Source organism: Cyanistes caeruleus, chromosome 6, assembly GCF_971803275.1.
Source record: "Cyanistes caeruleus chromosome 6, bCyaCae1.hap1.1, whole genome shotgun sequence".
NCBI classification, from domain to species: Eukaryota; Metazoa; Chordata; class Aves; order Passeriformes; family Paridae; genus Cyanistes; species Cyanistes caeruleus.
Window position 1 is genome coordinate 36,842,415 of NC_141706.1, and position 27,990 is coordinate 36,870,404.

The window sequence follows — 27,990 nt, forward strand, 5'->3', positions numbered from 1 at the left end:
GTTTAGGAGTGAATAGCTTTATTTGAATTCCTGCTGTAGAAGTTTCATATTTCTAAATTATTCCTTCAAGAGTCTTTGCATTGTATCTTCATAGGCTCCCTCTTCAATTTAGAGTAAACCTATTGTGTAGTTAGTTATATTTCCCAAATGCAAAACCAAATCGAAATTAAACACACCTCCATACTAATAATCTCCCTTTGTATGTGCTCTGTCACTGACCTTTTCTTTTTAGAATACTTCTCTATTCCTTATGTGGTTGTCTTAATTTTCTGACATGCAGAGAGCTCCCCAGTCCATTATGGAGGGAGCTAGTCATTATTCATACCATATAGTCTTTTCTACCTGGACTATTGATGTTCTTTGTTTAGAACTGTATCTTTTCCTTTTGATTGCATTATCATCCCTAGTGCCTCAATGCAAAATGTAATTATAGTGTGGTATCTATATGTGTTGAACACTAAACAATATTTTTTGCTAAGACGAGTATTTAAATGTTCTGAATGATTTCACTTTTTGAGATGTTCTTGGAAAAGATTAAAACTGAATAACTGCTTCTACAAACATGAACATGTGGTTGCAGCAGTTCTTTTTTCTTTCCTAGCTGCTTTTCTTTCTGTAAATCAAAGCTTTTCTTCAAAGAAATATCAAGGAAGAGTGGTGTCTCTCAACAGGGAGTCTTCATTCTGCAGGAAACAAACATTTTGTGCCTGTCCTCTGCTATTGGCTTAAATGTAATTGAAGCTAATTAAGAGTGTGCTGGAAACTTCTGGTTTGTGAGGAGCAGTCTACAGAGCCTTTTTTGTTGAAGCCATGTATATTGCATTTTCAGTGTAGTGGCATATAAATATTACACACTCCTACAGTTTTTTGATTTATGATTGATGATTTTTGATTTATTGCATATTTAACAGGTATACTTGGGAATATACCTTGTAATAATTATCTTGTGTAATTGAGAAAGTGGTTAGAGTTGTTTATGGTTAGGATTGTCACTCATATACAATATCTTGTACTTATTTTTTGTTTAGGATAATTGACTAAAGAAATAAAATCCATTATAAGTACCAACAAGTGTTTTTATTGCTAGTTTTTTTAGAGGTAGAGCTAGAAAACAGTAGTGAGGTAAATTACTTCAAAGTGATAGCAGTAACCAGTTAAGAATTTTTAATTTAGTGAAGGAGAAAAAGAATGGTGATCGTTTTGGTATTGTATGCAAAGGAGGGCATTGTAATCTATATTTGTGAGAGAAATTTCAAGTATAGTGTGATGGTGGTCCTTTTCAGAAAGGCATGTCTTTAACCTGAACTTATATAACAATAATAATAAACTTGAATTATGTTAATTCAAGAAATGACAGAAGTAAGAACTGTATAGAATGTAGAGAGTATGGACTTGTGAAGGAAGATTAGAAATAGTGATCATGCACACATTATTCAGACTATGAATGATACACTTAGACTGTAACCTGTAAATATTATAGGTACGAAATGTGGAGATAAATTAGGGGTACATAGTGAATTCATGCCAACAATCATTATGCAAACAAATGCCTTTCCACCTGAATGGTACACAAAGTCAATTATTAGTGTTTAAAATTACTGTATGAGTAACTTTGATTGGTTTTTCAGTCTCTGTCTCATTACCAAGCGACTTCCAGTCACTCTGTACTTTTCACAAGGTGTAACAGCATTTCTCCCTTTGTAATCCATCCACCTGCCAAACACTTCTTGGTTGGAGGAGAAGTGTGAACACTATCCTCCAATATAAGTTCCAATACAGAAATGGCCTTTGAACTTGTCTTTGTATTCTTTATTTTCAATTACCTGTACTTCCTTATCTTACAGATTGCTTTTTAAATGTTTATAGTACAATAGTTCTAGTTCTTCTATGAAACTTTTGCCCTGTCACTAGGAGTTTCAGGTGTGATGTATGAAAGCTAAAAAACTAATACATATTATTGGAAACAGAAGTGGTAATGTTAGCAGGAAAATCAGCCCCAAATTTAATTTATTTTATGTTAATGACATGTTTTTATTTTCATAAAAATGAATAAAAATAAATTAGATTAAATCTGCTTTATTGTTGCATGCTAAAGAAATTACCTTTTTTTTTTCTTTTTTTTTTCTAAATGCAGCTGTTGGTTAATAAGAGGATAATCATGATAGGAAAAATAATATCTGTATCATACTTGTTTTTATACCAGGGGCTCAAAGCAGCATTTAGCTACAGAGTAAAGTGAGTGGACAAATCTTTTAATTAACCTCCGTCATTGTACATCATGCCCTCTTCATTAAATAGATGTAACAGGGAGAAAAGCCAGTTGTTTCTAATAATTTTCTAGTGCTTTTGTGGTTTGTATACTTCAGTGTTCTGAAGGTCGGATAGAACTACCAGACCATAAAATCCAGCCAGCGAGAGATCTGGAGCTAAGAGAGCTCAAGGATTTATTAAGTGATGTGAAACTCTATTGTTTTGTGCATGTGTTACATAATTGCTGTCAGTGCAAGGCTGTTAAAATTCCCGGCTAGTAATAACATGAATACCATTTTATAGCTTCAAGAGGAGATAAAAGAAGTTTCTTAGTCAGCACTTCAACAATATCACAGCACATGTCAGTTTTATTATTCTGGGGCCTTCAGTTTTGGCAGATGCTCTACATTCTGGCTGTGGTGTGGTAATTACCATATAAATTAAGCAGTGAAATAAGCTGAGTGCAGCCTTATCCCTGCTGCCTGTAACCAGGTTGCAAGTATCACAGTGTGAAACAGGCATAATTCAGGCTGATTATATTTGGAAGGCCACATTTTGAAATCCTGGACCTTTATCCCAATTCAAGTCAATTTTAAAAGTAAATTGAAGCCGTTTAGTTGCTGTGCAAACAGAAGGATCATTCTTTCTCCACAAGGTACTCTCCATAATAGCATTCCAGGAATTAGTTCAATCCATCCCAGTTTGATTCATAGCCACTAATTATATTTCAGCATGCATTCTAATGCTTCAAATTATATGTGTCCCTACTTTAATGAGTTGTAACTAGTCCTTAAATGGGGAGCTTTGCACTTTTCTTTTATATCTAACAGGCTTTACTTTGGATTTTATGGGATTAAGCTACTATGGAAAATCTAAGAAAGTAAGCTGAAATTAGTGGTTTTGTTTTATTTTGTTTTGTGCTTTTTTCCTCCCCTAATACAATTAATTCTGCTCATTTTGGGAAGCTTTGGGAATTGTTAAGAGTCCAAATGCAAATTTCTCAGATGATAGTGGTAAACCAGATATTTTTCTCCATGCGATAAGTAACCGCATGTGTCAAGACTGGGCAAAGAAAATAAAGATGATGTGGGCGACTGATGCTTTTTAAAATAAGAAAAATTGTGTTGGAAAATAAAAGCCTCAAAAAAAATAGTCTATTACTTTTTTTTTTTTTCTCCTTTTTGGTGTTGTATTACAGAAGTCAAAGCATTTCAGAGAACTCGATATGTTCTGAATGGTGCAGTGGACACAAAAAAAACATGGCCAGGTTTTCAGTGGGCAAGTTATAAAGCTGGTGATTTACCTGCAATCTTTTGATTTAAATTCTGCATTTAAATTTGGTGTCACGGAAAGAACAAGAGCAGAAACTTGTGCCATCAGTCTTAGGCTACAGTTAATTGTCTTTTGCTTTACTAGACTATTTTTTCTATATTAAAATGTGAATCCACAAAACTGCTACATTAGAGATAACCTCTGATTTTTAATAAGATGAAAAGTAAAATTTGCTTACTTTGCTCACCTCTGAGGGATAATGTGCAAGATACTTAAGTTAATAAATTTATAAGAAATACCTTTGCATTCAAAAGATACTAAAATTCCTATCTTCTCAATTTACAAGTACTTTTGGAATAAAAACTGTTTTCCTTGTTTTGTTGATTTTCTTCTAGCAGAGCAGATGGATTTCCTTTTACATTTCTGAAATTAAACTGGCATGGTAAGCAGGGAAGCAAAACTGAAATAATAGGAATTTTAATCTTTAAATAACAGAATTTAACTATTGTAGAAGTAAACACTAGTGTCAGAACCAATTCCAGCTCAGCTAATTTTATTGTTCCTACTTCAACTTCTCTTTGGTGTAAGGTATTTCTTTTTTCTGCTCTGATATGTTGTTTGGTTGGGATCCTTTTCCTCTTTTTCTGTGTCCTTCAGTAAGCTCTTCTCAACAGCTGATTGACTTATTTTTCTAACTGACAATTTAGGTAGTTTCATGTAGCACTTCAGTGGCCTTTATGAACAAAGATGTCACATAAAAATAAGCTCTTACTTGAATAGCTTGATTTTGAATTACTAAGGCCTTGTATGGTTAAATTCTGGGGTAATCTTTCTATGAGTGTATTGAATACATCTTGATATAGTTAGAGAGGCACCTCCAATCCATCAGCTGGATGGAAAATGGCATTAAATGACTTTTTCTTCTTTTGAAGAATCCTATTTTTTTCTCATTTTTGTAAACCTTTTCTGAAGACTGTATTAGGTAAATAATTTAAATAAAACCCACATTTTCTGTATGTGTATCTACTCTATGCATTGTTATTAATTCTTGATATATAATTACCTTCATTAGGGCTCTACTGTTTGCCTTTTCTTAAAAGATTACATCAGTTAAGGCCTGCCATAATCCCACAGAGACTTTTGAGAAGTCACAGGGTAGTATGACTGGCTGTAGAAATCTGTTTGGCAGAATAATTTTGATATTAAATGCTGAAGTTACTACTTGGTTTTGATACTCAGATCTTTCAGTAAATGCTTAGTTTGGTAAGACCTTCATGAGAGTATTTTCTGTGCTTGACAGATGTCATCTGAGAACACACATAACAGTGGATAAAACCAGTTATTGGTGCTGAGAATATGGGAGGGAAAGAGCTTGGTTAATCAGTAGAGATGTGTTACAGTTAAAGTTTGATAAACTGTTGAACTTGCTTCATAAGCAAATACATACAACAAAACAACTCCAAGCTTCTAATTATACTACATGACTTATTATCTGGATTTTTGCCAGGTAGAAAATGATTAGGCCAAATCTTACTTGTACTTTCACAGTTGACCTCCCAGTAATCCCACAGAGGAGGAAAGAAACCCAAAAAACAAATCCCAAACTCAACCAAAACCCATGGGGGTAATATTTTGTAGGGAAAAATGTGCTTAAGTGTTGTCAAACTTAACACTGTCATTGAAAAATTTAATTTCACTTCCATCCTTCAGCCTTAAAGTTATTAATTCACAAATTTATTGCCATTCCATTACAAAAAATACTTTAAAATAAAAGTAAAATACTTCCTTTATGGAGGTATCTAAGACACTGGTAGAACCTATTACAGTCACTCCACATACTGGATTATGTATTTGGATGGAGCCTTTGACTCTAGCTTTTCCTTCTCTACTGTCTTTCAGGCTTCCTGTTTGTATTCTGTTTGCTATTATTTGTAGTTTGCTAATGTGCTATTATTTATTTTCTTTAAGTTTCATAGTGTGTGAGTAGGCTGATCATGGTCAGTAGGGCAAGGTAGATCATAGGTGCTTCTCTTATGTTTAGTTAGTTTTGAATGTGGGGTTTACTTTTATAAATTCCATTGAGCAGCCAAATAACAGAAAACAAAATGCAATGTGAGGACAACAGATTTTAATGTGAAATTTTAATCCTGATTTATAATATTCTTTCATGTTGTTTTTGGAGCACAGCATGCAGCAAACACTTCCTCATTCAATTTGTTCTTAATCTCAATTTAAAACCATTTCTGTGGTTTACCTCACTATTACGTATTTGAAACTATAAACTGCCAGGTGATGTGCAGGTTTCCTAACTGCAAATAAATACAAAGTTTAAGTAAGGTTAAGTTAAGTAGCGTTGATGTGCAGTTTTGGTACAGAATACCAGAATCTCATGCAGAAATATTATTTATGTTTTGGTGAAAGCTAGAGAGAACAGTCGTTTTCTTAATCTCCATGTTTGATTAATTTTCTTAATTAATCTCCATGAGGTTGGGTTTTTTTTCACTAAAAGTGAAAAATTGTTGCCTGAATAAAGCCTACACAGTTATAAAGGTGTCCAAATGAGATGCAGAAGAGAAGAAACAAACTAAACAAGATAAAGATGGGAATGACTTTCAGCTCGTTGATACAACAAAACTGCTAATGTCTTTAACAGAAGTTTTAGCAGTAAAAGCTAATAAAGTAATATAGTGTAGTAACAATATAATGTGAAAGATAGAAAAATCCCATTTTTGAGGGATTTATGGTATAGCAAGCTAAATTTTGAATTTGGTGATTTTTAACAATCTGGCTTGAACTAGCTAAACATTCTCTATAGGACATTTAAAGTTCATTAATCATTAATAAAATTTTGTGAAATGAATGCCACCTGCAATGAGTTTGCTTTATTTGCATAGCAGCCAGTTGTCAGCCACAGCTGATAATTGCACATGCTTTCTGCTCTGAAGAAAAACATTCAATTTTTGGATACTTATTATTGCAAGAAAATACAAGGGAAAAAATAAAGGTATGCTTGATTTGAAGTGAAATTGTATGAATGTACTCTGAACCATTCTTGCATAGTTGTCTAGTTCAAAATGCCTGAAGACAATTAACATGTATTTAAACTTGATGGACTAGTAAGTATTACTTTGGCCCCAAAAAATGCAGTCTTCAAATAATTAAACAATAATTAAAAATGTGCTCTATTTCTTTTAGCACTGATGTCATAATTTTGGAAGGTGGTGTTCTTTCAGCCCTTTGAGGGTTTTTTGGTAAGAAAGGGGAACTGCCCAAAATTCTGTGTACTGGCAGACCCTTCACAGAATGCCTGTGTACAGCAAGCGAAGTGGCTTGTGCAGATTGCTCTACTCTGAAGGTTCTAGCTGTAGATGCAGTTAGGCAGGTGTCAGGTAAATTCAAAGAGGGAGATTAGATGTATAAGTTAACTTATAAGTCAAATATTTTTTTTATTTAGGTAATTAAATTTTTTCCCCCAATAAAATCTGCTCATTCATATTCTATTAGATCACTACATCTCTTTCAGATTGGATACATACAAGTACTTAAATCATTGCAAGACCAGTCACTTTATAAACTCTTGATATTACATAAACAAGTGTACACTGCAAGAAAGGCTACATTCAACTAAATGAAATTCACTTAGTACTGCAGGTGCATTCATGTGCTCTCTGTGAATGCTGTTTGTGCTTGGGTGTCAAGTTGCCTAAAACATTAAAAAAAGTCCCTCATGCAGTTTCTTAGTTTGTACTTGAAATGTTTAAGGAGTTTGCTGGAGTCTTAAGTCAGTTTAAGGTTCTAAGCTAAAGCTAGTCATAATCTATGCTCACAGTTGCCTTTAGTAAATTTGAAAAGTCTGTTCGACTGATTTTTACTAGTTTACCTCCTGAAAAACCTGAGACAGATGTCCTTTCATTTTGAGCAGAATACTATATTTTGAGTACAGGATGAGTTCTTGGATAAAATAAGAAGTCTTTCATTCTCAGGCCCATCTAGTTTCAAGGAATGTCATTTATGTGGTAATTTCCTTCAGCATTTATTTCCTGTCCTAAATCTTGAATGAATCAAACAGAATATATTACCTGTGGCATAGATTTTAAAATAGTATCATCTTGATTATCTCTTTGCAAGGAGGGAGAATAGCCTCATCCTGTGCTGCTTCTTAAGCTTTCATACAAATCTGTAAATTTGTCATTTGGAATTACTGATTCTTTTGAACACTTTATTTAGATATGAATATTCATGCATAATAGTCTTTACAGGTAAACTAGGCAGTTGTTTAATGAGCCATAACATTTATAGCTTTTGGAACAGAGTTTATCATGAATGTTCAAGAGCCATATTTTTTATGTTTTTGTAATGTGACAGAGAAAGAGCAGAATACATATTTAAAGAAGAATATTACAAATGGAATTAATTTTCTTTAAAACATTGCTCTTTTTCATCTTTGTAGATATTTGTGTTTGAGCACAGTAGCCTTAACAAAGAATTCTGAAATAGTAAACTTGTGATAATAATGGTCTTGTATCTCAGACTTCTGTAGTGAACTGATAGTGTACAAGCTGTTCAAAACATATGTCTAAATATCACAAATATTTTCAATTAACCTAGAAAATACTTGATACATAATTCTGAAATAAATTGAAATAAATTCTTAAAAAATTGTTTTTCTGCCATATATATTATGGTTTTGACTAAAAAGGTTTGCATAGAATCATTTAGGTTAGAAAAGATCTTTAATGTCATTGAGTCCAATCCAGCACTGCCATGTTCACCTCTAAACCATGTCCCTGAAGTGCCACACCTACACATCTTTTAAATACCTCCAGGGGGGATGATCCAGACACTTCTCTAGGCAGCCTGTTCCAATGTCTGACCCCCCTTTCAGTGAAGAAATATCCGATCTAATCCTCCTTTGGTGCAACCTGAGGCCATTTCCTCTGTCCTATCACTCATTCCATGGGAGAATGTCCATCTGCCTGCAATCTTCTTTTGGGTAGTTGTAAGGAGCAATGAAGTCCCCCCTGAGCCTGCTCTTCTCCAGGCTAAGCAAGTCCAGCTCCTCCAGCAGCTCCATGTAGGACTTGTGCTCCAGATCCTTTACCCCCTTCACTGATCTTCTTTGGTTCTGAATTACTTTTGTTAACTGGTAAAGTTATCAATAAAATAAAATATTGTGGTAAGTCAAAAATAAATACAAAAGGTTGTATTTAGTGTTTGAACATTAGTAATAAATAAGTTGTGCAAAGCAGTAAGAAAAAGGAACTAGCCATTTAAAATATAATACTTTGCTGAAGCAGCTGTACAAGACAGAACACAATGAATGCTATCTTTAGCTCAGTACAGTATCTGCTTTGTATCTTTTAATTTTTTCAGAATTAAAACTTAGGTTACTGGGTTTGTTGGAAAAAGGAAATATTGGTCAGAGTGCTGTTAAAGGTATTACTATATAGATATTGTTAGAAGTAGTTTTCACCTTGAGTTACCGTATTTATTTTTCCATTCTGACAAATTTATTAGAACCATTCATATAAAAAATTAAATAGTAGGAAATGTCTTAGTCTTATTTTATGTGAAAGAGGAGTGTATACACATGACAAATATGTTACTCCTACATTATTGTTTATAACAGCAGGCTGATAGTTTGGCTTAAGGTGTCCAAAACGTCAGTAGCTTATCTCTAGCTTTTGGCATACTTTAATTATGGTTATACTTTATTGGCATATACCTGCACAGGAATCTTTAATAAAATGGGAAACCTTGCTGTAAGTGGGGTTTTGTTAGTATGACAAGTAGACTAAACAGTAAAGATGATTACATGTCAAGATTTCATATTGGATTTCAAAGTGTCTTACATCAGAGACATACTACTGAGATCTCTTTCATATCATACATGAAAGACATATTATTATATTTCTAAAAATAACCATCTCCTCACTTTTCAATTGTTTTCCCTCTCCAGAACCAACATAATAGTTCTATTTAAAATATGTGGTCAGTATTTGTGTATTCAGATACTTCTATGGTGGTGAAGTTTCATAGATTGAAATATATATATATAAAATACATTAATAGATGTTTTAATTATATTTAATTACATACTTGTATTTACTGTGGAGGGGTAAATTGAGTGGCTTTGTCATAATTAGGTGTACATGCTTGCAGTTGTTCAAGTACAAAGGAAGGGTCTACTTATTTAATATTTTATGATCTTGCCAATCTGTCTTCACTACTTAAATTCGTATTATAAAGGTCGGATCCTGCAGGTCCATGCTCGTAATGTGAATTAAAAGAAATATCCATAATTTAATTTTTTCCTGTGTTTATTTAGGATGAAGCCTGTAGTTTGCATTACTGGAAATTATGAAAGTGGCAGAAAAGTAACATAACTCATTATTGTGGCATATGCTATAAGATGGTTTAAGAAAATTAATTGAACAAAATGTCTAGACCATTTCAGAGATTTCTTACCATAACAAAAATGCATGCTTCTGGGATAAAAGTGCAATTTTCTGGTGAATTTCTTTTTTGCGTTTTCTTTATGGCAGTAACAACTATGAACTTTCTCCAGCAACACTAAAAGGTGGGCAGAAATATTATGGTAGTCCAATCCATAGTGAAGTTTGACTTCTATGTGATTTTTAAATTATTCTTAGATGAGGTTTATAGTTGTGTATTCAGTTGTATATGCTTGCTTAGGTGCTGTCTTGCCAAGTCAGGCCATAGAAACCAGGGCTAGACTTTCACAACACTGTGGCAAAAAACTCTGCATGGTGTGCACCGGCTGTGTACAGAATCATTTTCTCATGTAAATTATTCTTTGCATATCTAGTTACTGCTTTTACCATAGTAATGTGGAGATTTGTTTTCACAATAGGAAAGTGCCTGTTGTGTGCACATAATAAATTAGATGCATAGCTGTCATCATGTGAGAAGAATTTTTTGCGTGGCCAGATGAGACATTGCAAGGTAGCTACTTCACCTTGAGATGGCTGGCTGTGAAAAGAGCCAGTGAAAAAAATGATAGATAGTCCTTTTTTCCATTGTGGTAGTTGCCTCTTACATTTAATAATTTTGTAGAATTGGTTTTAAAGACTTCGTTGTGTCTCTTTACTGGTCAGGAGATATTAATCTTCTAATATGTAAATCATATAATTGCTTAAACAAAGGTTCATATATATGAATTTTGTACAAAGGAATAAAACTTTTGCCGTGGCCTATTGTTTGGCTGGATGTGGTTTCTACCTATGCTGTTTAAATGTACTATTTCTGATCTGCTTAAAGACCAACTATTTTCTACTTTTATGGGAAACAAACGGAATGTCTGGAATTCCACTTACAAAAAGGAATCTGTATCCTGCTGAGTAATAGCATGTCTTTTTTTCCTAGATGCAGATGTAAAATTCAATACCCAAAGGCATGCAAAATATTGAAGGTGATTTACTGTTAAGATTTAATATTGTTCCTTAAATTACATAGCTATAAGGAGTATATCTGGCTGCAGGATTAATTTCAAGAGAGGTAGCTTAATCTTTTGTTGGAGAAATACGTTTCGTAAAGGCAAAATAAAAGTGATAGATTTAAATGTTTCAGTTGTTCATATTATTTGTACTTAATTAACTCTAAATTTTCTTCTTCAGTAAAATACTTGGGGTGGCAGGTGAAGAAATATGACCAGTTTCTATCTTACTAACATTAAAAATATTTAATTGAACATCATTTTTATGCTTGCAGATACCCAATTTTAAATTTGAAGTCCTACATAAAGACATTTGAGCACTTGTTTGTGGCAAATAGAGGCAAAAAAAAAGACTGGCAAGTTGTCTTGTTGACCACTCTTCAGAAGTGCGCCATATAAATATACAGTTCATAAAGGTTTTTTTTTTAATTTAGAAGGAAATCATCAGAAGCGACTTAGAATTTGGAGAAATACAGGAACATTCAATGTTATTTTTTTTGCAACCCTTAGGTTGTTGGAATCATGGTGTTAATCGATTATGGACATCCAGTAATAGGAAAAATTCCACATATCTAGGAAATAGACTTAAAAGCTCCCTTTTTTTCATGTTGGGAGAACTAATTTCTACAAACATCCAGACAGAAGTATGGGAGAACACTATTTAATTTGTACCAGTTATATGTCTAAAGTCAAACACTTTATGCCTCTGAAGAAGTAGAAGTGAGATGTATGGACTGTTTCAAAGGGGGAAATACGATTTTGGGGGCTGAAGATTTTTTTGGTGTAATGAAAGCACAGAGCTCATGCTGAAGTAATTGGAATTCACTCTTCTAATTAGGTTTTATAAATCTCGTTATATAGGGTTAAAACATTTGGTTTCTTGACCTGTTTCTTTGTGTAATTGATAATGATAATTGATAATGATAATTCTGTTGGGACTGACTGAGTCATTTCGACCCCTATATTCAGATCAGAACATGGGTACCTGCCTGTTTACCAGTTTTCCTCCTTTTTGTAGTTTGGTTTATCCTCTTTTGATCGCTTCCATAGATTTTGGTGTTTGGCTTTTTATACTGTTTCAAGGAAGTAAGTTTATTATTTTATTTCTGCCTTTAAAAAATGAGTATATTACTATGCCCATGAATCATGCTCAGTAAATAAATGTGTTTAAGTCCAGAAAGAGGAATGCTTTGTAAGTTCCCTTAAGTAAAGGACAAGACTTTTGGAGAGAATGCTGACATATTGAAGGGGGTGGGGGGCAAGCTGCAAACTGCCCACCACATTTTCCTTTGACAAGTTCTCTGTAGCTGAGGACACACAATGAACATTTTAGAAGTCGTTCTAGGTATGAAATGTCTACGAGGATGTTGTGATGGGAAGTCATCCAAGAAACAATGTGCTATAAAGGATGAAATAACAAACATTGTTACACTAGTGACTTGGCTTATAAAATATCACTTTATCACATTAAAAGCATTGTTATACTTGTCAGAGTGAAAGGGAATACGAATACATCTCTATCCACTTGCCTTATTATTTCTTGTTCTATGTAGAGCACACCAGTAACAAGAGGCTCAAAGCATTTATTTGGAGAGGATCTGTTAAGGGAACATTCAGCATTTGTACTGTTCTCTAAAAATTTGTGTTTTTCTGTTTGTTTTTAGCATGAGTTGCCTTTTTAGTCCAGGGTTGTTTTGTGTGTGCTTTTTTCCCCTAGGTGATTTCACATGGCAGTGTAGCAGGGCAGTTGATAATATGTTTGGAGGTGTGGCTGATCCATTGCCCTTGATAGAATTTTGAGGCAAATCAGCTGTTTTGATGAAGCAAAAAATCATCTTTTTTCCTTGGTTCTTGTTTCTCACATTTTGGTTGTGTTATATTTACCACATTAACTTCTGTTTGCCTTTTCTGGTATCATATTCTTTCTTGCTTTCTTGCTTTCTTGCTTTCTTGCTTTCTTGCTTTCTTGCTTTCTTTCTTTCTTTCTTGCTTTATTTCTTGCTTTCTTTCTTGCTTTCTTTCTTGCTTTCTTTCTTTCTTGCTTTCTTTCTTGCTTGCTTTCTTGCTTTCTTTCTTGCTTGCTTTCTTGCTTTCTTGCTTTCTTGCTTTCTTTCTTGCTTGCTTTCTTTCTTTCTTGCTTTCTTTCTTGCTTTCTTGCTTTCTTGCTTTCTTTCGCTTTCTTTCGCTTTCTTTCGCTTTCTTTCGCTTTCTTTTCCTTTCTCTTTTTCTTTCTCTTTCTTTCTCTTTCTTCCTCTTTCTTTTCTTTCTCTTTCTTTCTCTTTCTTTCTCTTTCTTTCTTTTCTTTCTTTTCTTTCTTCCCGGCCGGCCCGACCTGCTAGCCTGTCTGCCCTCCCTGCTTCCTTCCTCCCTTCCCTTTCCTCCCTTCCCTTTCCTCCCTTTCTTTCCCTGTTTTTCCCATAACAGAGATGGTCCCTTTTGAGTTGTTACCAAACCATTGTGATCATTGCAACCCACTCATCCATTCATTTCTTACAAAATCTTTCCATCATTAGTGCTGTCTCATGCTCTGTGTTTTCTCCTTTAGCTTCCTTCTTTGACCCCTGTGTGTTCCTTCTGTTTTGTGTCTCCTGCAAGAAATTTCTGATTTTTAGTCACGGTAGAAACTACTCATTGTTGAGAAAATAGAGAGCTGAGTATAAGAATATCTTTTAAGATCTTTTCCTCCTTTTGTTGAAAAGAAGAAGGTAGAATGGGAGATTCTTTTCCCTACTCTTAGTACCTTCTTAGAAGCACTTTTTTCCTCTGCTAGGGAAAGTGTGTAAAGCTTTTAAATTCAGGAGGATTTTAGTTGCCAAAAGTAAGACTGGACTCAAAACCAGGTGGCAGAGATGAATAGACAGTGTCTCTTAAAAGTGCTGTGTTGAATTCTACATCACAATACCTACCCTGATGAGATTCTTTTCTTCATACTGAAATTCTTCAATACTGAAATAAGAATTTAAGTAGTGCACAGTGGATCACTGAATAATGCTTTAAGAAATATTAAAAAAAAAAAAAGTTAAGCTATTGTTTTGGTATCTTTGTCTGTTTCTTTGTTGTCTAAATTCAAACTGTTTTTAATCCTTCAACCCCTGTTGTTTCTTGCATTATTGCTCTCAATGCACCACACATTGTTATTTCTGCCCAAGTTCCCTTCAATGAGAAAGGATTGATCCATTGTCCCTCCTAACCTCATATTGTGGGGAAGTGTTGAGAGTGTGAACTACAGAGATGTATTTTTGTGTTTGGAGTACCACTATCATTATTAATATAGCTATATTTTTTCTTGTTCTCTTCAGTCTTTATTGCCATGAGCATGTAATTGGGTACTGAATTTGGTATTTGTCCTGAATGCTTGCCTCTCTAGGATATGTAACTCCAGGGGAGGAAAATTCTTCTACTGTGACATCAATTAATGGTATTGTGTTGTATAGTAGGCATGAATGGCAAAAATCCAGCCAGTCAGAGGAGGCATGTAACTTCAGGTTCTTTTGTTGTAATATTCAGAGTTGGTTTAAGCTGGATACAAAGCTTTGATTAGTGCATAAAAATCCCATCACTTTGAAAAATTAAACATACTTTAGCTATGGTTTGAAGATGGAAGGGGATATGGATGATTCCTTGAGATTTTACTTAGTCATGGGATTCATACCTTGGATAATGATTTCAATTGAATAAGATGAAAATGGGAAGCATAATTTACAGAGGTGTTTATAAAGTACAGTATAAAAAGTGTTCTTTTTCAGGTTTGAAGGTGATTCCAGATTGGGGGAGGGCAGAGAGGTGATGTGACTCTCAGCTCAATACACTTGAGAGCAGGGCTGCTGTCCCGAGAAACTTCAGCAAGCTGGAGGAGTGTGCCAACAGAAACTTTATGAAATTCAGCAAGGGTAAAAGCAAAGCCCTTCACCTGGGACAGAGGAACTGCCAACAACAGTTCTGGGGAGCTGCAGGCTGGGAAGCAGTTCCACCTGGGGTTCCTGGTGGATAGGGGATATAGCTGCAAGAGAGCCAGCAATGTGCCTTGGCAGCAGAGCAGGCCAGCAGCATCTTGGACAGTATTTACAGGAGCAGATGTTCCATATGATTACCTAATATTCTATTGTTTAGAATGATTTATCCTAATTTCCTGTCATGTTTTTGTATTTATAAACAATGAGCCCATTGTCTGCTACCATTTCTGTTACTGTCTATTTTACAGATTTTCACTTCGAATTCAGGCAAATTTCCTCTCCTTTTGAGGGCAAATTTGTATATATGTGAAATGTGTTGCTTCATCTCAGCATGTTGACTGGAAGTTGGGAATCCTTCACATGAAATTATTGCCCGTATCACAGAAATAATTCCTATTATTCTAAATATCTGTATTGTAAATGAAGGGAAAAAGATGTGTTTACATGATGTTAGTCCATTGTGGTGGAGATTTTGTGTTTTGAAAAGAAAAAGCTTCATGTTTGGATGCTTGTCTATGTCTTAATAAGTAGTTGCTGAGGAAAGCTGCAGGGCTCTGCCAGTGCTTTTTATAAGCATGAAGGACTATACAGGTTTTTAAAATCGGTAGGGAGCATTCTACAATTATAATCAACTCCTACTACATTTAAACTGAAACCAAACTTGCTAGCTGACCAGCTAGTGAATATCAGCCTGCAGCATTTTGAAGGTGAAAACATATCTAACAAATTGGAGCCAAGTTATATAGGACTAGCTTTCCTCACATTACTGTATTCGTATGTTTATCAGTGTGTTTTAAATATAAAGATTTACCCCCTCCTTTTCCTTTTTTTTTTATACTGATAAGCCCTACTGACATCTATCTATCTTAGGCTTAATGCCTGGCACTTTTAAATCACTTTTACTGTCACTTACAATATTTAAGAAAAAATCCAAACCAACCAGTAAATGTAACCCTTCACAGATGTTTGCAGGGTTATAGCACAGTTGTTTCAATAAAGCACAGTAACAGCTTTGTTGTAGGAAATGAGGGCAGATATCTCTTCCAGCAGAAAATATGGGAAGAATTTAAAGAGAAAGAATATTTGGGCACTTTAGGTGGTAAATTTAAAACTTATATGCTTAAAGTGCTGAGGGATCCTTCTATGCAGTTATTAAATCCCCGGTTTTAGATCTAACTCCTGATGAGGCTGGTTGTGCTAAGAAAGTAGGGCTTTTTTATTAAAAAAGCTACCTCAGTTGTGAAGTAGAAGTTAATCAGATCTCTCTTGTGCAAATTCTGAGTGGAATCTGGTTCTGCTTTTGTAGCATGCAAGATTGGTGCTGAACACGGCTGTGGAGCATGTCATGTTGAGTGTGATCACACAGCACATAAAGGACAACCAAGGGATCAGACCCAGCCAGCAGGGGTTTAGGAAAGGCAGGTTCTGCATCAACTTCATCTCCTTTTGTGACCAGGGGTCGGGAAAGGCTGTGGATGTAGCCCATCTGACTTCAGTAAAGCCTTTGACACTGTCTCCCATGGTTTTCTCCTGGAAAAGCTGGCAGCCCACAGCTTGGACAGGAGCACTCTTTGCTGGGTTAAGAACTGGCTGGACAGTGAGGCCTGGTGAATGGTGCTGCTTCTATTTGGTGGCCAGTCACCAGTGGTGCACCCTAATGATCAGTGTAGGGCTGAGACCTGTTTAATATCTTTATTGATGATCTGGATGAGGGTATCGAATCTATTATTAGCAAATTTACAGATACAAAATTTGAGTCGAAGTATTGATCTATTGGAGGGTAGTAGGTCTCTGCAGAGGAACAGGTGGACTGAGACCAACAGCATGAGGTTCAACAAAACCAAGTGCTAGGTCCTGTAGTTTGGCCACAATAACCCATACAGGCTGAGGGAAGAGTGGTTGGAAAGCTGCCCAGTGGAAAAGAATCTGGCGATGTTGGTCAGCAGCCAACTGAACATGATCCAGCATGTGGCCAGGTGGCCAAGAAGGCCAGCAGCATTCTGGCCTGTATCTAGTATAGCATAGCCAGCAGGACCAGGGAAATGATTCTTGCACTTTACTCAGCATTGGTGAGGGCACACCTTGAGTGCTGTGTCCAGTTCTGGGCCCTTCAATTCAGGAGGGACATTGAGGTGCTGGAATGTGTCCAAGGAAGGGCAGTGAAGAGACAGGGTACAATAAATGGAGTCTTTTTCCAAGTCAGACCAAAGAATCAGAAGAGAAAAGCATATGTATCAAAAATTTAGAGTAATCTAGAGTTACTGAATGAATTATTAAGGTCTGAAGTCAAAATGAGCAGATCACCACAGAAGTTGAATAAATATATGCAGAATTTCGTAAGCAGTTATCAAAGTGATCTAGGATTTGGTAGTGCGACAAAATGTTTAATTACCCAGATATCCTTTGAGAAAGGTATAATAGAGTAAGTTTAACAAGCATTCACTGGTCACTTTTTTCCTTTTAGTAATGTCATAGTGTTTTGGGTTTTTTTTTCTTTAGACAGAAAATGAAAGCAACTTGCTGGAAAGTTTCTATAGATGTCATTTTAAATAGTGAGAAACCAACTAGAAATGGCTAAATGAAAGGCAGCTTGATTGATGTGACAGTGAAATGATGGTACTCACAATGTTTAGTAAAGAAAACAAAATAGAAACAGTGGATGTCAAGAAGCAGACTCTGAGAACTAATAGGACTAAACTTCTCAAGGGAATAAGGATTGAAAGGAAAGCTTTCAAAAAAAACCAACAAACCTCCCAACCCCCCCCAACTTTCAAACTCATTTTAAAAGTGAAAGGTCAGAAGTGAAGGTAATCCAGTTGCAAAAGAAGGCTTGGAACTGATTTGTTTATTTCAAACACACTAAGTATATGAAAAGGGAAAATAGTCTTGCATTTGCAAGGTAATATGGATAAATATAAAAGAAAACTATCAGGTTAGAGAGAGAATTTTATAAAGGCTAAGGCTTATAAGCTCTGAAATGAGCATAGTATGTCAAAGAAAGGAACATTATATATTAGAATATCCTGTCACTAAAAGGAGACCAAACCTGTTTTAAGTCATACTAGGGACAAAGTTCTTTATTTTAAAATATTTTTCTTACATCACTCTTTGCTAAAAAAATTGTATACCAAGTTCTAACCATACTATTTCTAATATCAGTGAACTAGCCACCTCTATTTGTAGCAAAAAATCCCCCCAAAGTAAGATAGGTTTGCTGCACAGACTGAGTGTTTTCAAATGATCTGGTTTATGGGCTTCATCAGATTTAAATTACTGCAAGAAGAAATCTCAGAAATATTCTTAGACAAAATTTAAACTGGCCACAAGAGTGGTTAATGAGAGATTGCAAATGGGAAAAAAGTGCTAATTTTTTAAAAAGAAGGAAAAAAATAACAAGCAGCAAAACAGATTTGTCAAGAAAAATAGTATCATGAGAAAGGACTTGTTCCTGTGCCAGTATAGCAGAGGCCATTTAGATGGAAGCAGTGGATTGAAGTTGTGTTCAAATCAATTTACATGTGCAGGCTAGAAACATTAAATGTTCATTGTGGAAAAGTCAGTGAAACATGAATGTGACAGGATTTTTCCTTGGCTCAGTTTTATTCTGAATTTTCATACAACCTGGAAATTGAAATGAACAGTATTCTTATTAATTTTTTGGTAGCATGAAGTTGACAGATGTGTCAGTATCTTAAAAAAATGACTATGTATAAAAATGGTCCAGTAATAGTTAGGATACAGTTCATCAAGGTACTGTGATTAGAAATAACAGCACAAATACAAGGATAATACCTGTTTAGGTGCAAGGTTTCTCAGGTTTAAAAAGCAAACTTCTCATTTTTGTACTAATATTTGAAAAAGAAGATAGGAAGAAAAGCAAAAGGACAATGAAGAAGCTGATTGAGTATTAGTATTATAGTTTCATAAATAAAGAGTTTTTAGCCAAGACTGAGAGGCCTAAAATAATCTTTCATTTGGATTTTGTGATGAGATATAGCAAGCATCAATTTAGTTTTATTGCACAGATGTTGTATGTCTAGACTCTCATACTAAATAACTCTGGAGTTTTTCCTAACTTGCAATCTAGGGCTTGTTCTTTGTGGTTGAAGAAGGAAACGTGGACTGGAGGAGGTTGTGGCTCTTAAGTCACTTGTCTGTATACTGTGGGAACAGACATGATAATTAGCACAAGTCCAATAAGTGCTTGGCGAATCAGCTACCCCTAAAAAAATATGGAAAAAAAAAAGTATATGTGAGAGTAATGATCAGCAGGACTGGCAGAGAGGACTCCTTGTCCCAAGAGGGTGGGTAGAAAAAGCAGAAGTATGCAATTTCTGTAGGGGTTAATACAACATTAAGAATACAAGTATTGTATCACCCTCCGCCGTCTCTCAGTCGACATTACAAATGACGGCGGCGGTGGTGCCAGTGCTGATAATGGAGCCATCGTTAGAATGGATCCACCTTGGACTGCACATGCTCTCTGGAAATCATGAGCGGATTCCATGATCACTGGCCCACGCTGAGCTCTGTTGCTGTGGTTTTCCTTCTAACAGCTGTTTTCAAGAAAGTTTATGTATGGTTTCACAAATAGCAGCCATCACACTGGATGGCAATCCATGCACAGCTTTAGACTCAGATATGTATTTGACAAAGAACAGTTGTGTACTAAAAAGTTCTTGGCAGAAGTTTGACTTGAAAACACATTCCAGTGTAAAATTCAGATGAACTTTATCCATTCTTTCGTTTCGTTTGTCTGGTTTTTGTGAATCTTTGTGTTGTTAGCCATCGTGTGAAACCCAGCAACTGGCTGATGATTTTAGCTTTGTTAGAACCGTCAAGTAAAGAGTGACTTTAGCAAGCCCAGAAGATGATGTTCATGAACAATGTGTTGTTAAACTGTTAATATGATTTACCAAGACTGTTATAGGAAAATTAATTAACTTGGTGTTAGAAGATGAAATTTGAGATAGTGTCTTCCTTGTACTTATTGATGGTGGCACATATTGTTTGAGTTTTCTAAGAAAGAGTGTTAAAGTCTTGTGTTGGTTAAAAGTATTAAATTCCTGGCATTGTGTGAATGTTTTTCAGACACTCCTTTTTAAGTATTTCAGGGTTATTGAAGTTTAACTGAACTCAGAATGCAATTGGTGGAAGCTAGCTCACAAATCTTGCTTCATAAGCATTGTTTTCATATCTTTTCTTTCAGAAAAAAAAACCAACAAACGGGTTCTAACTGGAATGCAAAATGTTCCTTTTAAACATTAGGGGGAAAACCCCAAACCTTTGAGAGTGATTGCACACTAGTACAGGTGAGTAAGGGGTTGTGTTCAGTGGTGCTGGTTCATCCCCAAAGAGAGTTGGAAGCTGACTGGACACAACCTGATCAACCTACTCTAGTTAATTCTGCTTTAAGCATTTGGAATAGGCAAGCTCCAGAGGTCCCTTCCAACCTCAATTATGCTATGATCCTGTGATCCTATATTGGATAAAATGAATTTGTGTCTTTGAAGAAATCTGACTAAGTATTTGATACCTACTCATACTAGCTTCTTTCAATCAAATGACTTTTCTATTTCTTTTTTATTATTTTATTAGATATACATTATTGGTTGACGGTTTCATACTGAACAAAACCAGGCAAAACCAGTAATCTTCCCGTTTATGAAGAAAGGAGGAATTCCATTAAAAGCATAAATATGAGGTTTTTGGTTACCATGTGTATGAATACCATGCTTCACATGTTATAACTATGAATTACATGATAGTAGCTCTCGACTTTTGGCAAGTGGGATAAGATACATGTCTGAAAATTTAGAGTGGAATTTTGTTTAGATATATTTATCTTGTTTTTGGAAAATACCCTGGGTAAGGTGCTAGAGGATATGTATATATAGATGAACTCTAAAGGTTTTGTGATTTACAGGAAGAAAATCTCCTGAAGCAGGAAAATAAAAACAAGTATTTAATACTGCTTTACAAGAATTTCTCTTTCATTTAGATGCCAAGGAGAGTGATGAGGAGGAGAATTAAACTACAGTGGACCACCCTGAAGTGGTTTTGAAGCACCTTGCCCCCAAGCAACCCTTTGAACAAACCAAAATTAAAAAGGAAAAGAATTTTTCTGAATCCTTTTGCCCTTTACCTTCCATAGGCTGTGAGTTCTTTGGTGCTATTAAAAGACGCATCAGATAATCTCACATCTGGATATTGTTTGTGGCTTTACTCAAACTCCTTGTAGCTATATGACATGAACACCGAAATATGCAGGTGCAAAGAGCATATCAGTATGCCTTGGCTTTACCTTGTGATATTTTCCATTGTTTGAAGTGTTCATATGCTTGAAATGTAATGTTCTCGTCAGGTAGTGCTGTAGAATGTCCAAGCTGATCCCCTTCGGGAAGCTACCTTTGGCAGTCGTCTTTAGCAATGGTCGTAGTATGCTTAGTAATGCTGTAATTTTAATTACAGTTCAGTACTTTTATAGTGCCAGACACACATACTGTGCAGTAGGTGCTGTGTAGATAGTTGGCAATTGTAGGGTATATAGCAGTCAGGATTAAATAGCGATAAAGGAGTCACTGAACTGCACTAATAAATCAGGCATGATTGCAGTCTGTGTCAATGCACAGGCAGAGATTTAGAAGATGTGTGCTGATGAATAGACCATAGACTTTCTGCTTATGTTATTTTTCTTTGTGTGAGGTAAGTGAAGAGAAAATGGTAGTATAAGAGTATGGTCCTAAATTGCATGCAATATGTAATGAAGGCGGTAATAATTGAGGAGGCTGAATGAAACATTCCTTTAGTTTTGTGAGGTATGTCACCTCTTGTTTTTAGTTCTGTTCATCAGTGTTTTCCTCTTTTCAACATTCTGCAGTAATCTTACTGTTATATGGTTGTCAATAAAATACTTTGTTTTACTGTTCAAATAATGTAAAATTTAATCACTTGAGGTATCATGATGTGTCTAATTTCAGAAGAAATACAGAATGCAGTTTTCTCTTCATTGTTTGACTTTTTTTGTGCTTACCTTTCTCAAATTCTAATTTTTTTGCTGTAATCCCAGTTTTGTGATCACTTGTAAGAACAAAAACACAGCATTGTTCTAAAAGATTTGTAGGTCTGATTTCTCATTTTTAGCATATACAATATTGCATAGTTTGCCCATATTAGTATTCTTTCATGCATCATATAATATATTTTATTCAAGGAATTCAGAGTCCTCCAGTCCAGCTTTTGATTGAACTGTTTTATCTCTTTAATAGTAATTTTTTTCAAATAGAATAAAGTGAGATACAGTAAGCTGAACAGAAAAAATTATATAGTAAAATCAGGAATCAAAATTGTATTGTAAGCAAAATTTATCCTTTTATGGGTACAGTATCTTTGGTCTTTATTTCCTTCCTTTCCTAATGATAGAAGCTGTATATAGAGCTTCTAGTAGCAGTTGAAGTTTAGCAGACTGAACTCCTCTGGTTTACTTTGCAGCAGCTTCAGAATAGCCACAGGTGTTTCTTGAATTTAGGATCAGGTTCACTTTTGTATTAGGATGAGAGATTGAATAGGATGTGTCATTAATTCCTTGACTGCACAACTTTTCTTGCCTCATGGTCTGCTGGCACCTTTTCTGCAGTGCTCCAGCTTCAGACAGGCATGTCTTTTGCTGTAGCTGTAATCAGATGTAAGCATGGGGAGCGGGGCAAGGCTTTCACTTCTCCACTGTCACACTATTCCCCTTTTTGCAAGGGCAGTACAGTATTCGCCCCTCACAGCTGTCCAAAAGCCAGAAGATTCCCTCCTGGTAAAACACTCAACCAAGTATAGCTCATCTGTTATAAAGAGGCCTCATTTGGAGAAGGAAAATTGTCCTTTTATTCTTTATCTCATTATATTTGTTTTTATTACCAAAAACCCACCACTTCTTGTTTGTTTTCTTTTTTTTCCCAGAGTAGCCTTTTAAAGATTTCAGCATGAACTTTCTTCCTGTGTCATGAGAAGAATAAATCTTAAGTTTCTCATTACAGAAATTATTAGAATTCTTTGATGAGTCTTGTTAAAAATATTCTTGAATATTTTTAAAAGATTGATTTTTTTTTTTTCCATATGGTTTGTTTCATGAGCATATGGGTCTGGTTTGTGGTTTTGGAAGATACAGTGATCTAGATTTTTTTTTTTTTTTGTATGTCCTAGAGTCAAATATTGGGATTTTACAAAATTCTTTAATTACGTACTGCAGAGTAGGAATTTGTATTCTATACATTCACTTCACTTGGTAATTTATTCTTTATTATTTTGTACTGGTTTCATTTTCAGCCTTTTCCTGTGCCCATCCTGATATTTCTGGTTTTGTGAATAAGCCAGTAAATGATTTAACAAACTCATTAGGGTGCATAGTGGTTTTGTGCATACGTACTTGCATACCCTTACCCCATTCCACATGCAGAGATATAAACTGAGAGAGAGAGAGACTCAAATCACCTTTTCATTACTGAGCCTTTCTTTTTTATTTTTTCAACTAGATGTGAATCTCTATCCTAGGAACATTGTGAGAGACAGGTAAGTACAGTGGCTTAGCACATTTTGCCCTCCCACTTTGGGCAAGTCAGTTAAAGCTGCATTGAGTGAATGTATATTAATTCCTGGGCTTTCTCTGCAGTTCAGGGTGAGGATTATGTGGGTTTAGAATAATATTCAGAGCAGCCAGTTTACTGAGCTGGGAACAGCCTAAGGCTAATTTATAAGAGGAAAATAAAAAAAACAACTCAGGACCCAAACGTCTGTGGACTCACCCTTTCTGGAGTCTGGGGTTTTTTTATGTGGGCTCCAGTCAGGTGTCCTGATCTTCTTAAGATCTAAAGCTAGAGGAATTTTGTGAAGCAAGGCACTTTTAAAATATTTTTGTTTCAAACAAGAAAGAGCTCTTTTAATTACGCAATTTGTCTCATGCTTCAAACATTCACTTGGCAATGGGGTAAATAAATTTAGTTCTTTGTAAGCCTGCTGTTTCAAACTAAAAGTGTGGTCTTCTAAGAGAAACCTATCCATCCTCATCAGATTGCTGTAGAATAGATTCAGTGCGTTACTGTTCATGGCTGTTGATGAAACTGCTCTGTCCTGTAGAGAAAGTCAAGCCAAAGAGTGGGCCTAAAAAGGTGCAAGATGTTGTGACACAGTACTTCCAGCTCTGAGCAGGGAGACTGAAGTGCCTTAATTCTCTTTGCCAAGAATGACTTGAGGATAAAATACAAAAGTACCTATGTCGTGTCCCTCACCTTGTTATTTCCTCCATATTCTATTTTACAGCTTTTCACTATGGTGCCTGACAGCCTGTAACTCCCAGTAGCCAATATTAGACTGGCTCACATAAAAGCTACCAATGACTCATATGCATATAAACAATTATGTAATAATGCATAAAATAAAGCATAGACTGTGCCAAATGCATCAAGTGCATTTAAATAATTCCTGTATGAAGTGGTGCTTAGTACAGTAAGGGGATACATGTGTGAATAGATTCCATAAGGCAAGAACAAGCTGATGGTGTCTCCTGCCAGGCAGACCAGTGAGATCCACAACAATTCATTCTTAAAATTCCAGAAGGAATGAATTTCTGATGTCTCTGGAAAGGATACAATGTCATTGTGTGGCTCAGATCCCTTATGTGTCTTTGTTAATTAAAACTCATTCATTTTAGGAATTAAATACAACTTTCAAATTGTGCCAGCCAGGCTGGTACACGTACATGTAATCACATTGTAAAGGCTGTACTAATACACAGCATCATCCTTCCAGATTGTAGCTGTATCCAACCTTGATATTTACATACACTTTCATGTCTGAAACAACAGGTTAGATGTTTATGTATGTTTTTATTTTTGCCATCAGGATAAAAAAAAATCAGATATATGGAACTTCCATCTCTTTTAATTTCCTTTTATTGTGTCTTATGCAGCATAATAGTGCTGGAAACTGCAGCTGCTCCATGTGTTTTCAGAGATGTATATCTTTCTATGAACACATGTTATACTTGTCTTTGTTTAGTACAGTTTGATATATAAACTGATTCTCAATCTGGTCTTTGGTACATTTAATTTGAACAATTTTCCCATCTATCTTGGAAGTCTTTTAAAAGTTTGAAATTTTTATAAGCCTAATGGAAACTCATGTTAACCTAAGCAGTGAGTGTCCTTGGTTAAAGAAGTGATGATTTTTAAATATTTGTCATTCATCCTAAACTCCTATGTTTTGTTTCAAAAACTATGATCAGTTCTTTTCAAAAGGAACTCTCTATGTGAATTAACCTAATGAATAAATAGGTTTCTCCTAACTGCCTGGAAGAAGCACATAAAATGCTTGACTGTCACTGCTTAGTGATTCAGTAGCTGTGATTCCACATAGCTGAGAGTAGTATAGTGCCCTCTAAAACCAACAATGTCATCATTAATTCATCAGAAACACAGTTGTGAACTTTGGTTGTTCTTTTTTACCAAAGCAACTGGGCAAAAACATTCCAATGTGCAGTAAAGAAAGTTCCAAGCAACTGGGGTGCACAGTGCTTTGTGTTTAAGCCATTGACCTTGTAATGTGATCACACGGACTTTTTGTAAATTAATCTTTCAGATCTTATGAGTGACATGTGAACTTTGACTTTATGGGCAAAAGACAGACTCCAGCTTCAGCAGAGTCACCTGTATCCCAAATGCATGATAAATTTACATAACTTTCTTTTGAAAAACATGAGCCTTTTGGTGCTTTCATGTCTTTTACTAGGGGGAATATTATAATTTTTTTTTTCCTTTCTGTGCTGTGGAGTACATCATTGAGTATAAATTGGATTGTCACAAGCTTCATTTAAAAATATATTTTAGCTATTCCTATCAGTCATAGGAAAATATGCAGTATATTCCAAAATATACTGCAAAATATTAAATTTTCTCTGAGTTACATGCAGCTGTATCATTTTACATTTCTGTAATTTGTTTGTTGTTTCTAGAATTGTTTTAATTTCTCTAAAAGCAAAATTTCTTAGAATCAATATTTACTCAGCTGTTTTGAACGGCATTTTACATATGAGCACATTCTGCAGAAAATAGTTGAAAAATTCAAACATTAAAATATTCTCCTATCATCAAGACATTATATTTTAAGCCACCAGTCTTTTTACTATAAAGCCTTCTACATGAGTGTAGTTATTTTTTGTCCCTGGTTCAGGAAAGCTGGAATGCTTATGCTTAGTATATGCTGTTTGGGCTATCTGATTCCCTGTACCTCTGTCACCTGGCTTGTGGCATGCTCCTTGGTGATGAGGAAGAAATACAGCAACCTGCCCAGTGTGATTGTGTGACCTGTTGAATATCGTTGCTTAACCATCCTACAGGCCATGGATTTACCAGGAAAAGTGAGTGGAGACAAGGAAAAGTGTACTGCAGCGATGTGTTTTGTACCTTTTGGTCTATGGCTCCCATCGTCAAATCCACTTACTGCCTCTCTAAACTGAGTAAGGGGTTTGTTTCTTGCTTTTCACGTATATGCATCTGTGCTTCTGATTACATGAACCAGGATAATAACAATAAGGAACTGCAACACTTGGAATGCATGTACATTTTTGGTTGTCCGTGCTACAGGACATGAGGAAAAGGACAACTGAAGATGCTGAAAGTGGATTTTATTGCTAACGGCTAGGGTATTGAAAACTATTATAAAGTTAGTGGCAGAAAGTAGCTGAGGCTTTCCCTTGTTGCCTCAGAAGAAAAACAGAGAGGCTTGCTCTCTTATCTGTTTTTAAAATTTTTATGCTGTTTCTAGTTTGTCAAAGACATAAAACACATGGGTTTTGGTTATAATAATATATGAAATTTTTCATGCCAACAGGAATGTGGACTTTAGTACTATTACACATTTACTTTGTTAGAGAAACCTGAGGAAAAAATGTGTTTTAAAAAATAATCAAATCTGAAGTTTACTTTAACAACTAGACTTTCTGTGCAGTGCCTTTTGTAGTTAGAAAAAAAAAGAAATAACGTTATAATTTTGATTTTTTATGTGTCTTCATAAAAACAGCTGCCAAACATCAAGTGGTAACAATAGATTAGCATTTGTATTATCTTAATCTCAGGTTTTTTAATGGTAACTGAGAATTTTCTGGTAATAGATATTTGAATGTTTCAAGCTTTAACTCCTGTTCTTGTACTTACTGAAAGGTTTTGTGCCCCACCCCCTATCCAAAATCAAGAACGGGTGCAGGAAGGATGAAACTCCAAATAAAATGTTTTGCCTGGGGCAATATTGTTCATCACATTCTTCCTAAAGGCTTTTGGGTTTTCCTTTTGAATGGAAATACAAGAGCCAGATGCAGTTACCTCATTTCAAAATACCCTTCCATTCTTCAGTAAAGAAAAAGCTTGATACTATTCTCTTTCTTTTTAAGAAATGTTATTTCAGCGCTCCATAAAATACATGCCCTCACTTAGAAACACAGCTACAACCTGATGTTCTCTGTAGAAACTTTGCACTTGCCTTGTGGCAACAGGCCCCACCAAACAGAACTGATAAAGAATTTTTTTTCTCTGGCCTCTCACAAGCAGAGACAGAGATGTGGCACAACTATCTATACTCATTTATCTATATTTAACTATATTTAAGGGTATTTAACTACCCTTACTCATTTATCTATACTTATGTACAGGGACCCTTAAAGACAATGACAGTTTCATAGATTTTAGATGGGATGTTCCTTTATGAGTGTAATTATCTATGCCATGAATTGAAAACTACAGAAATATTTCAGAAGCAATGAATGGGAACCTGATTTTTTTCCTTTTTTTTAAAGAGACTTCATTGTCCTGAGACTGTGAGATAGGATTCCATATTTGCAATTCACACAGCTACAAAGATTGACAGCTTCTCTTTTTTATTCCTATAAGTTGTGTAATTTTTGGTACTGTTAATGCTCTAGATTTTAGCAGTGCCATAATTGCACTAGAATCTTTGCTCCTTATAAAAAAAGAGACAAACCCAAGCCTTTCTTTAAAACTGTAATAATTAAAAGATCAAAAC

General features: G+C 35.2%; 1 protein-coding gene across 19 annotated transcripts in view; it reads left to right on the forward strand.

Moving 5' to 3' along the window:
* Window positions 1-27,990, forward strand: part of FSIP1 (fibrous sheath interacting protein 1) — a 68,275-nt gene that overhangs the window by 27,250 nt on the left and 13,035 nt on the right. For 3 of the 19 annotated variants that reach the window (XM_086891961.1, XM_086891962.1, XM_086891959.1), the window contains exon 12: window positions 16,238-18,807. The exons of the other annotated variants lie outside the window; for them this stretch is intronic. In XM_086891961.1, the coding sequence (XP_086748087.1) occupies window positions 16,238-16,618 (381 nt within the window). In that variant the 3' untranslated portion in view covers window positions 16,619-18,807. Of the gene's footprint in view, window positions 1-16,237; window positions 18,808-27,990 lie in introns of those variants that run through there. 19 annotated transcript variants of the gene reach the window in all.